This window comes from Symphodus melops (genome assembly GCF_947650265.1).
Source record: "Symphodus melops genome assembly, chromosome: 11".
Classification (NCBI taxonomy): domain Eukaryota; kingdom Metazoa; phylum Chordata; class Actinopteri; order Labriformes; family Labridae; genus Symphodus; species Symphodus melops.
Genome location: NC_136701.1, coordinates 10,467,812 through 10,480,813, shown reverse-complemented (window position 1 = coordinate 10,480,813; position 13,002 = coordinate 10,467,812). Strand labels below are relative to the sequence as shown.

The following is a 13,002-nucleotide window of genomic DNA, read 5'->3' as shown; positions in this document are numbered from 1 at the left end:
ACCCTCGCCCAGAGGTAGAGGGCTGCTGGTCCATACTGGGATTTATCAACTGGTACCATGGACTTTATCCTGATTTTAACTACTGTAGAGGGCCACTGGAGGATGTAATGGATAGACATGTATGATCTAATTGAGTGGCTGAACATCTGCATAGAAAAGCAGGATTGGGGGAAATAACTATTTTAAAGATGACTAATCCTTTTGCCAACACCTGGGCTGTGTTTGTCGTATTTACCTCTGCTGCTGAGATAAAGGATTTATCTGCATAAATGAGCCATAGTTGCTTCTTTAGAAAATTTAACAGGTAGTTAAAACACAATGTTAGATATTTATACTGACAATAAATTACATATACATGCAGAAATAAAAGAATTCCAAAGACTTTGATTGAATGTCCTGCTTTTAACACTGATTAAAAATAGTTTCCTCCGAATGTAAGATATTGTTCAGTTTTCATTTTAAACTTGACTTCTGTGGAATCTCCTGTGCTATATCGTTGTCAAATGAAAAAGTGAAAAATGCAGCTGATGCATATGGTTCTGACAGTCCAGGGAACTTCACAGGTCCCAGTCTACTCTGCTTGAGTGTTTTCCTGAGTCCCTCTGTGCTTTCTGGAAAGCTCAAATGTCAGTCTCAGATCTTAGCTCTACCTGCAGAGTACACAAAGACCCATTCAGCTGGTTTGAGAGGTCTGGCTACTTGTTATGTACAGTATGTCAGACTAGACTCAGGTGTTCAAAGCTGAAATAGAGTTGGCTGTGGTCAGTGTTGTGCAAAAATTGGACTAATATAGTTTGCAGTTGTGTCTCTGCCAGTTTTATTGGGATTCTTGAAGGTCTTCATTTTTTAAGAACACGTTTCTCTACTCATTTAGATGTTAATCCTAATTTTACTCTTTTATTGATCTTATTTCTTCTCCTACCTTTTTTTTATTAAAAAGAGAAACTTGTGTGACGGATATATCGGAGTTAAAATCATTATCAGTTTGCTCCCAACAAGCTCTCGTATCTTGAGCTACATCTGGGACCAGGATTGGCTCTGTGCACTGGTCTCAATCAATCTGGCTCTTCGTGAGCTCAGGTCCATTTGTCCCAGATGCTAATCAGCAGAGCTCAGCTCTCAGGCCAGAGGCGCTTTACATGCATTCAGTGCAAAATAACACGGGCAGACATGCCAAGCCCATCCTGCTTGGGTTTTTGTTTAAGGCCCAGGGAAAGATGTGACACATCAGGGAGGGCAAAGTGTCCCTTTGCGCCTTCACCACGTAGAGCTGCAGCTCTCACAGCTGTGGGTAGCAGATGCTCATAGGTTATAGGCACAGGTCTTCAGGGATGTTACCACTCTGCCCTCCAGGGGCTGTACACCTAACAGACTCTGAAGAAAACTTGCTGAAAGCTTAACAGGAGTAAAGAATTATGTCTGAATCACATTATGTGTTGCACAGTTTCTAATCACGACAGAAAATAATGCTCCAGTTTCATTGTATGTTTATTTTGAAGGGACATAACAGTACTGGAAGAGACCCTTTTCAAGTCTTTTTTTAATAGATTTCAAAGAAATCACATAGCTACCTTGATATTCATGATGACATTTATTTACAGTAGTAAATATGTTCAAATGACTTGAGAGGATTTGGCAGTCTTTTACTTCCAGTTTGAGTGAACTTTTAGATGTAGCAAGAAGTACTCACAGATTTTAGTCATAGTGAGTCTTAGATTTCTTAAGAGCGTATAAGCATGACCAGACATCTATGAAAAAACGTGTTCAGCCAAAAGGCCAGAGCTGTCAGCTCTAAGCCTGCTCATGATACGATAATCTCTGCCGACTGTAGATAACCGATTGCCCTTTCCCAGCCCAAACCAGACCAGATCCCAGACAGGTTAAGATATGCATTAAAGCCAAATGAGTGGGCACTGATTTACTACACTGTTGCTCATTTAGTGTTCACAGTTCCTCATCATTTCTGTTGAGTTTGCCCATTACCGGAAAGAGCAGCAAGAAAAGGGAAAAGGAAGCATAAAAATTAAAACTAAAAAAAGAAACAGAGGCCTCAGTATGGGTGAGTAAATGCAAAAAGAAATCATCTGTTAAAATTAATTAGCCAAGCTCCTCTGAACACAAAATGACAAGACATTAAATATGTATTATTTATGAAATGTCTGTGCTCTGAGAAAAGGGTGTCTAGTGCTGTTAATTACTCAGCCATTCATTCAGAAAAGATTATTTCAAATGGAAAGTGAAAGCAAGGCTAGACAGCAAAAGAGCTGTTAGTTTCTTTCACGCTTTTTTTAAATGACATTGGCGAAAATGGAAAACCTAATTATGGTAGCTCTAAAATTCAAAGCTAATTTGAGAAGCAACATGTCAGGTTTATTGACGTTCTCTGTAGAGTGATGCGGTTTGGTGGCCACCAAGGAATTCCACTGGTGCCGCAGGGGACAGCAAAGAGTAACTAAATATAGAAAAACTACTAACACTGTTTTTTGCAGTTTATATTAGATGTGAATATGAGTGTATCAAAAGGTTACAAATAGAACGTTAGCTGGTTGATTAGGTGACTTTTTCCGTAGTTAGAAACCTGATAATCTATCTTATTGCAAGTTCCAGAAATGTGTTTAATTGTGCTGCAGGGGATACTTCTTTTGCTAACAATTGGGCCATGGAGAGTGCTTGAAAACTAGCGTTTGTGTGAGATCTACATTTATTTTAGTCACAAACTTTCTGCACAACACTGGTAAACTTATGAAAATATTTTTCACATCCTGTAGTCACAACAGGCTTTTGGAGCATGACGCTATCTTTTATCATCAGCGTGATTACTTTTCGTCCAACTTGTGCACAAAGAAAAAGGGCAGCAGTGCTTTCAAGGTTTGTGATTTCTCCTTAGAGGCAGTCACCTGGCTAAGTGGGAACGAGAGCAGGGCATTTATCCACTTAAAGAGCACCACCCCGATGATGTCAGTAACAGATGACTGCGAGACACTCCCCTCTCCCTCGCCCCACAGCCAGCTCTGGTCACTGAGGGCAGAGAGGGATAGAGGGTGGGGGTAGGGAAGATAATTACCAGTATAAATGAAGCCCCGCTAACGATTCGCACTGCTGGGTACCCTGATCTAGTCTCCAAGGCAACCTCAGCACGCTCATTTGTTTTGTAGATGAGTAATTACATCCAATTAGTGGCCAGTGAAAAAAAGGAGTCCAAGAAAGGCCCATTGTTCTGGATAGATTGTGTGAATATTAATATTGGGGAGGTCTGAGGCGCAGTGATATGATCGTGATACTGATGCAGCTGTGGGCACACTCGGCCCAGTTTCAGCCTGCATAACAGATCAGATATCTACTGATGAAAATATATGGCTTTGAGAGTGTGTTTGGGCCTGAGTGTCTGAGGCAGTGTCCAGCTACCTCTATCCAGGAAACAAAGCCAGGACTGTTATACACACCGTGCAATGCCCGAAAACTTTGCAATGTCTGAAAATGTCAGTACCTGGCTTAATGTTAGATACTCCTACTCAATCTAAGTAAATCTGTAAACCGTATTGCAGTGGTGGAAATACGTACGTACTGTACACTGAAGGCAGTACATTTTATTTGTGGGTTTTCTGGGTATCACAGTGCTGCAGGAAAGGTGTTAATGTAGTTAATAGATTTAGAGGGTAAATAACGTAGCATGTTAGTCTTAGTTGTTTGGGATTGTTACTCTCTTCATATAGCTAGGCAGAAACAACGTGGATTTGGCCCCACACAGAACTATGGAAATATGTTTGTGTTCAAACTGCCAATGCTGGATGTGTGAAACTTTGGTTTTCTATCTTGTTTGAGAAGTATACCAGACTAATCCCCACATTCCCTTTGTTAAGATACTGCTTACTGGTTTTAGATTGTTTTCGATAAAAGACTTAGACTTAGACTAAACTTTATTGATCCTTTGGGATGACTCCCTCAGGAAATTTAGGAAAGTGGAGAATTAATAAGTTTGTAGATAGATAGATTTAGATTTAAGGTGTAAATTGTACTTTTAGACATAGACTATATTCAAAAGATGGCCATCTTTCTGCGATGTCATGCTCAGGGTGGGAAGCTCAAATGATATCTTGTTTTACTGCTTATTTCAGGGTTACAAGTCATAAACTTTGAGTGTCAGACACGTTTGTATCTTTTCACAAATTCCCCATTGATGAGCAATTACAAAGACAATGGATTGTAAAAATGCAGAGAGACATCTGGCCTCATTGAAGTTAAAAAAACATATTCTACGTTGATAAGCATTTGGCTTCTATAGCGTGATAAGTATAACCTAGAGGACTTTGATCTTTGTTATAATTGCAGAGAAAATCTCACTTTTTTTCTGTAAAGTGAAAAGTAAGAACTGCAGGTGAAATTACCTACCATATTTCATCACACACAGATGTCCTCTGATAATAGTGATACAGTCCAAATTAGCATCTCAGTTATTTGGGGTGGTATTTTAGTTTCTATGCAGGTCTATGCACAGTTATTCTGGTTGAAAAAAGACTTGTATCAGTATAAAAATATATGTATGTATAAAAATAAATTGGATATGTAAAACTGTAAAAAGACAGCTTACTATAGTTGGATATATCTTATTCAATATCTTTAACATCATGCGTCACACCTCTCTTGAGAGGCCACATTAACAGAAGGGATGTAACAATGGACTTCTGTCTATCACTTTATTCCTCTCTCTCTCTCTCTCTCTCTCTCTCTCTATCTATCTTTCTTTCTTTCTTTCTTTCTTTCTCTCTTTGATCAACTGCAGATGCACCTGCACCAACAGGTATCCACTTCAGTGCATACTTTCAAAGGGCAGCAAATGGAGATTGTTCATTAGTTTATTGATTTGGAATTTGATCAAATACAGATCAAAGAAAACAGAAAATGGTCATAAAATTCACTTGGGCAGCCTGTCCAGGTATTGTCTATGGGAAACCCTGGTTAACAGTATGTTTACATATAGGAAACTGTTGCCTGCAAAACACAAGGTGCACTACATTGTCTTTTTTATATAGAATTTAAAAAACAACACTTCAGCCATTTATGTATTGTATCATCTCATGTGGTGTCTTGAAGAAATGTCAGTAAATCCAAGTAAATTACAGACTTCCCTTAACAGCACCAATGCACAGCATCAAACTGGGGTTGTTTCTAAATGATCAGAGTTCCCCTGGTCATACTAATCCTGTGCAAATAGAGCTTGTCAGACCAATGGTAACATTAGAATTCAGCCACTTCCTTGGTTGACAAACTCATCTGTGAATCATGGCTCACCTGAGGAGAAAAACATGTATTTAGTTTCACAATTTATCCTTAACTTTGAAGCACTCGACTCAAACGTATTAATTACTGTAAAGACAATACTAAAACAATAACGTAAGATTCTATTTAACATTTGCGCAACTCAATAGATTGTTATGATGGAATCAATCCATCATTGTTTCTTTCTTGCTTTCACTTCATAATGGAATCACACATACTAATGGTGTATTTACACATTCATCTCTTTACAATCTTTTTGTCTTTATCTCTTTATCACAATTTAAACATTTTAAAGCACACTCTTTTCTAGGAAGAATACAATTGCTGTAATTGTGTGTTGGTCAAAAAATGTTTAAGATTTTTTAGTGTGAGCATAAAAGTCAAGGGTTTTGTCTTGCACAGAGGCTGATAAAAACGTATTTGTCAGTAATTACATCATACAGGGTTTGTCCCAATCTAGCATAATGTGGTTTAGTTAGTTAGCGTTAGAAGATTTACTATATTGAAAATAACTTTCATTTCTAATATTCTGATTTGAAAGCTGGCCCGTATTAATAATTAGAAAATACGTTGATTTTTTTCAATAAAAAAACAAAAATGCATTTAATCTAAATCCTTCAAAGATGCTGCAAGTTCCTTTTTGATGAAATGTTGTTTGATTTGCTGTAACATGATCAGTGGTTAATCATATTGTACTGTATTAAAGAAACATGACATGTCCCTCTAAAGCATGGCAAAGTATTATGTAGGAAGAATAGCCTGGTACAGTCCTCACACTGTTCTAATCTGGTGACATATTTAAATAGCTTCTTCTGAATTCCCAATAACAGGGTTTGTCAAATGTTTTTCCCCATTATAATTATTCCATTGATCGGGTTTTCCTCATTAGCAAGGCCAATCAATTTGGGATGACATTTGTCTAAGTGAAGAAAATAGAAAGATTGGTTCTGGAGCTTTGTTCAATGTGTCAGGCTTTATGAGATGTACGTAGGAAGCCTGCCGTATTTGGAGCCTATAATTTGATGAGTGGGCAGACAGCCCACAAGTGGTGAGATCAGAGTGCTAAAAAGCACTGGTGGAGAGAAACATGGCTGTGCTTACATTCCATTTGGCAGAAGTGGACTGTCTCCCTCTGAATGGGTAGAGGTGAAGTGGCTTTGAATGGCTGTTCGCCCCAGGACCCAAATAAAAAACAAACACACAGCAGGGGAAACCTTGCATCGAAAAGCCAGTGTCACCAATCTGACTCCCTCCTGAGTAGATTAACTCTGTTATCAAAGAGGTGTAAGAGGAACCCGTTTCTTTTAATTGCACCCTTTATACAAGCAGCTTGTCTCAGATTAAGAGGACAAGCAATAAATGTCAGCCCGATTTATTGCTGAAAGACATTTTCTAAACTGTTGATAATCCGCCATCTGTGTCAAAGAGAAAAATTGGAAGAGGCCAATCTGAGACGTGCTCTGAGTATTTAGAGCACTTGTGAATGCCTGTCATCAATAAACACCAACATCTCTGTATCTTACTCACATGAAAACCTTATCATCAGTTGCTTTTGGTCAACAACAAAAAAGAGGCTTTAAATGAATTATTGATCCTGCACTTTCTATTTCTTTTGATTTAAATGACAAAAGCTTCCTGCAGGTATGTCAACAACAAGTGGTCTGTTTGAAATGAGAAGTGTATTGAGCTGTGTCTTAATGATTCTTCGGTTTTATCTTATTCATAAATTACTGTTCGTAAACTCAAAAGGCAGGTTAATTTTGTAGAAGCCAAAATAGCAAAGCTGTTACTTAATTGTATATTTGTATTTATTGCCATGGTTAATGCATAAATAACCTAGAAACTTATTAACTAATTATATTAATGATGTTTTCATCGGACATATTCACATAGTTGACATTGTCATCTGATGGAGGGCTCAGGGTGGGAAGCTCCAATTCTTTTTAAATGTGTTTCAAGTTATGTGTTGCATGAATGTCGGAAATATGTTAACTTTCAATGCTTTATCATGATCAATAATTTTACAGAAAACAGTGAAAAGTCCTGAAGGATATTTGGCCATATTTCAAGATAAGCCATGAGCTACCAAACCCCTAATGTTAGCTTTCATCCTCTTCTTAAGTAGTTTTACAGTAAGCTTGAAAGAGACTAAGTTCTACGTCACCTTTGTAATAGGCCTATAATTTACATTATTAGCAGCATGGATAAATGTAACTATGTAAAATCAATTTCTTACAGATGGACCGGCATGTCCCTTAGTTCATTGGCATTGTTGGTTTCTAAGCATCTCAACAGTCTATAATGCTACCATTTCTGTTTCTTGACGCTGTCTTCTTTTGTTATTTAATGGAAGTCAGCAAACTGATTTCAGAAGGCCTATGAAAAAACTGATTAACTATTCAAATATTCTTCATTCTTGACCCATCCCTACCCATTAACTACAACATGCAAACATGTTGGTATTTAACCACTTCCTTACAATAATTACAACTAGCTATGAATTCAAATCCCTCTCATGTTATTGTGTTTAATAGGTAATGTTGACATTCAGCCACTTCATCACTAACAGTAAGCCACTTCTGATCTTATTTTACTGTAATCTAGGTGTGGCTAAATGGTTAAGTGCATTTCATTTTTTATCTTTCATTAATGTTAAAAAGGTTAGGTAAACATAGCTGTTTCCTAGCTAACAATTAAAATAGCTAGAAAAAGTCAAAACACTGATATTAACTCTTCTGTAATAAATGAATAAGTTGTTTACCATGAAATGTAATGTAATATGGCAAGATGCCCCTCCAAATGATAATGATTAACTGATTATCTGACATTATACATCTTACAGAGAAACATCAAAACAGAGCTTCCCACCTTAAGCCAGAAAACTGTCAGGAAAAAATGGATGCTATGTAAATGAGATTAAATTCAGGGACAGAAAGTCCATTGGTGTAATGTATCAGAACCAAAGAGTTTTGTACAAGGACCACATGTGAGGGGGCCTTGCCAACATGGCACTAGCTGCTGGGGAGGGAGGGCAGAGAGGGCGAATTCAAGCTGACAAAATGTACAAATGTAACTTGGAATCAGTGAAACACACCTACCAAGTTTTGCTGCACAATCTGGACTTTGATTTTGAAAATGAAAAAGTTTATTACCCCAATGATGGAGTCCCCTCCCCTCCCCCTCCCACCCTATACTGTATCTCCCAGGCCTCCCCGATTATGGGTTTTACTCTGCGCCCAGTGACCAGAGGGGGGGGCCCTGCTCCTTTGCTGACTATGGCTCCCTGGGGCCCCAAGCGGCTCAGATGCTGCACAGTGAGCATGCCACCTCCGCCTGCAACTCCCCCCTCCAGCACCTACACAGCCCGGATCAATTTAAGAACCCAGGTTTGTATATGCGCATCTATCTTATCCAAGTTTTGGAGTTTTCAGTTTGATTCATGACATTATCCCATGCAGATGATCTAATCTTTTTTTATGTTCTTATTATTTTCATATTTGCTCTTTTTTTGTTAAAGAAAGAAAAAAAAGTCCCCCTTCAAGAAACCTTTAAAAAAAAAAGTCTTGCTCACAAAATAGCATTGCATGTCCTTCTCCTTTTGTCAATTTTTTTATGAAGATTGTTCTGTTTCTTTGTGAAGTTATGTTCCAGCCCTTGCCTGCACATAAAGGGCCTACTCATACAGAATGTAAACCCTCATTTGCATGTGAACATAACTATGTTATCAGTGAGTTTTTTGGCCTCAAACAGAGATGAAGTTGAATATTTCAGCTGCAAAGGAACGCGTTAAGTGAGGGAGTGAGAGTGATTTTTGTTTTCAAGCCTTCTAAGTATTTCAAGTGTAAGAATGATTGTCCGGTTTTTTAGTTTTTGAAGTCTAACTGGGATCAGATGAAATTATGAACACTTTGGTAGACACTTAAAGGACAAACATTTTGCATAATAAAGCTATTACTCTCCAGCAAAATAACATTTTTGTCTTTTTCTTATCTTACTTACGTAATCATAGCTTTCAAAAGCCAGGGAAGAAACTCCACTGACAAGTTAAATGTACTGCACATTGACATTTCAATACCTGCATGCAGTGAATAAAAGATATTAGAAAAGAGTTCTTTTCTTTTTCTTTACTTTCTTTGGGAGCATGCAGAAGAAATTGCTTTTAACTGAATTAGCATTTATGATTGTTTTTTTCTTTTTCTTTTTTAATTTTGATTATGTGAGATTTTATAATCCTGTTTGCACAGACATGACATACCACCAGAGTTGACTTATTTTTGTTGTGTATATAAAGAAGGTCTATTTTAGTGGTGCCTCAGTGCATTTCAGGAGATGTGCCAGTGTCAGTGATGACCTACACACAGCAGTTGGGTTCTCTTTCTCTGGAGACTCACAGACCCCCTACTGGGTTTGAAATGTGCTATAGCTTTCAATCTTGTACCTTCACTCTAGTGTCCCCACCTCCACTTCACAATAACAGCAGCCAGACATATTGAAAGCAAAAGGGGGTGTCCTCTCGCCCTTTTGGTCCAACAAAGTAATTGTGTAAGTGTTAGGCCAACTTTCCCTTTAATGGTTAAAGTGCTGGCCAGCTGCCTCGGGCAGATGTTGGCATTTCCTATGGACTGACTTTAGCACAGTGCAAAGCAGAAAACATGGACAGGTTGCATAACGTAGGATCAGATGTGCAGTTGTGAAGAGTTTTTACTTTCTTTCTCACAACACATTGAAGTGAGGTAGCGCCACATGCATGGTTCAGCATACTCTTGACTTCCCATAGATGTGTGAAGCTGTGAAGTGTTTTAATTCTTACACATTTGCATATCTACAGTGGAGTGAACCTCTTCTTTATATAACTGCAAATACAATCACCAATTTCTCTATTGAGTGTAAGGCCTGGTTATAGCAAGTTCATGTTTGAAACATTATAGTGAAAATATGTTGATAAAGGGGTCTCAGTTACAAGTCAAAACCTTCCTGTGTTTTAGCTGTATAATTCTATTTTGTCTATTTTTCTTAGTTGGGAAAAAGCACCGTTTTATTCTCACTTGAGAGTAGTAGTAATACTGAGTGATTCAGCAGAGGTTGATTACATCATAACAAAATTTATGTGCTTGGTTTCTGTGAAATAGACTTTATATTTGTAACCAACCTCGACCCTGATGGTCTGAACATCTCATTAGAGTTCTCAGGAACACAACTCTGCTGTTTATTTAGATGTTTTCTTTTAGTAGATAAAAACAAAAGTGAATGATTTTAAAAGTAGGAATAATTGTTTTTGGTGTACATCAGGTGTCTTATGGCGATCACCAGCATAGATAACCCATGAGTCATTTATTATGTCCTAAATGCTCCTCACAAAGTGATGCAGATGGCTCACAGATTCCCAGCCTAAGAGGGAGATGAGGATTATTACCATCTACAGTGTGATGGCAGATCTCATTGATAAATGCTTTAGTTTTGTACTGTCTGTACTGTGGTACTTTATTGGAGTGACTTAATATGAAGTGCATACAAGCGAAAGACATTGACCAAAAAAAGCAGCACATAGCGTTCTGTACAGAGTTATGATGTAGACCATCATTACTTCAGGTCTGCCAAATTTTAAGCATCAAACATTTTTCCTCTCCAGACTTTTTTGTCCTTTGAGAACCAGAAACTGAAGCATAAGACAGACTCAGCAGTCCATATTAAAGAAAATCTAAATGAATAGTGACACACTAGTCTGTGTCACAGTTGGCTCTTCTTCTAAAAAAACACAATCTGACCCACATTGCACTCGGGCTTGTTTTGCTCCCAAAGCTAAATACTGAACCAGAGCAGCCCAAACATTTAAATGAAAAACTAAGCTTCATAAGGAGATGTGGGGTGACACAGTCTTTAATAAAAAATCACCAGTCATAGAAAATGAGGATTGCCATTTCAACTAAAAAATACTTAATTATATAATAAGGCAGCCTAGTGGGGCTGTGCAGGCAAGATAAGAGCAGAAGCTGCACACTGTTTAAAGTCCTCACAGTTAAACAGAGGGTCAACTCTGCTCGATGTGCGTTTAGTGAGATGGCTTAATTTTTCCAGAGTGTTTTTATACATGAATATAGAGCATGTTTAAGGTGCTTCTCTTAATCCTGACCTGACTAATAAAGGTCTTGTAGGGTTTTGTATAACATGGTGACATTGATACAGTTTGTATATCTGCATCAAAACATTGGAAATATCCCAGTTATACTCAGCATTCTGACACTACAAGGGCTTCCTTGTCCACAAACAGTATAGAGCCTTTTCTGTGCTCTGAGTATTTTTCTTTTAATGCAGTTTTCCCAGTCTTGTCTTTGAATAAGGGTTAGACAGAGGGTTATATGAAGCTGACAGCAGAGGAGATTGCTGTTAAGAGATCACAGCGTTTTTCTTTCTCCCTGCCTGTTTTTTTCTCCCCTGCTTCGCCAGTGTTGTTGGCCTTTAGTAGGCATCTGGATTTTCAAAAGGCATTTTATTAGTCTGAGTTGCTCTTATTCACAGGGCAAAGGTGGTAAGTCATGTACAGTATTTCTTTTTTATCCCCCCTTGAGTTCGGACCTGCAGAAGAAGCCGGGTCAAGCTTTTATATTTCCCCCTCGTGCCCCTTTCTCTTGTCTCACATACTGTCTTTTGTTTTATGCCTGGAGTTACATCAGCAGCCTGCAAAGCTGAGACACACAGCTGAAAGTGTGGAGAATATTTTTAGCAGGTGCTTGCCAGTGTCTATGAATCACTCGGTTATTAAGAAGAGCTTAAAAGTCTGCGTACAAAATGATCAAATGAAGTCCAAATACTCCCGTGTTACTCTTCTTGTTAAACAATGTTGTTTTTCAAGTTCTCCTTCACATTATGCATGTTCAACATTTACACTGCAACCTTACTAGTTTAATAGCATGGTGGAAGTCTTTACTAGCAGTGTGCTTGTTTTGCGTTGTGCATGAATCTACAAAGTGAATGTTATTCCTATGCATAAGACACAGCATGTAGATCTATCTTTAGAATATCATACTGGATTCAACCCTGATTTTGGCTTTTTAAAACCATTTGTCCTTCATCATCTTGTTAGATGATATCACATGAAATTGAACGTATAGTTGTTCACGCAGAAAGTATCTGTCCATTGAGACAAACATATGAATCCAGTGATGTGTTCTTTAATATTAAAGTTGCCCTTTAACAAGTGAAAATTGAACGGATTGGTTTTTTGTTTTTTGTTTTCTTTATTAACATCTCTGCTTTCTTCTGTGTTTGTATGCAGGCGCTAACCCGTCAAGGCCCGGAGGTTTCCCTGGTGCTAACAGTCCAGGGCCCGTGGCTGACCTGTACGGACCCAGCAGCCAGGACTCCGCCGTGGGGAACTACATCAGTGCTGCTAGCCCTCAGCCCGGCTCTGGGTTCGGACCCAGCATCACAGTGAGTACCCACATGCAGACTTTCTTTTGTTTGTTGAGCTCAGCTGCCTTTTTTTCCTGACAGCATCATGTCTCTAAAATTAGACACTAAGCCAATCAGGGCTGTTTGTGGTTGTGACTTTGTGTAAAAATGTTTAATATTAGCATTTTTTGTCATTGAACAGAGCTTATTGATTATTTGTTACTTTTTACTTAACTAACTAAAATAAGCACTGCCTGACTCATAGCAAATGTGGTAAATGCAGCGGAGCTCAAGCAGTAATTCTTTACTGACTCAGAGCTAGGATCATTCCTCTCC

General features: G+C 38.2%; 1 protein-coding gene across 10 annotated transcripts in view; it reads left to right on the top strand.

Annotated features, from left to right (window-relative positions):
- The window catches only part of LOC306832179 (RNA-binding protein Musashi homolog 2), a 259,288-nt gene that overhangs the window by 238,661 nt on the left and 7,625 nt on the right, over positions 1–13,002 (top strand). For 5 of the 10 annotated variants that reach the window (XM_079356629.1, XM_079356630.1, XM_079356625.1 and 2 more), the window contains exons 12-13: positions 8,484–8,663; positions 12,551–12,705. In XM_079356629.1, the coding sequence (XP_079212755.1) occupies positions 8,484–8,663; positions 12,551–12,705 (335 nt within the window). The remainder of the gene's footprint in view (positions 1–8,483; positions 8,664–12,550; positions 12,706–13,002) is intronic. The other 5 variants (XM_079356626.1, XM_079356633.1, XM_079356634.1 and 2 more) reach the window with 1 other exon arrangement.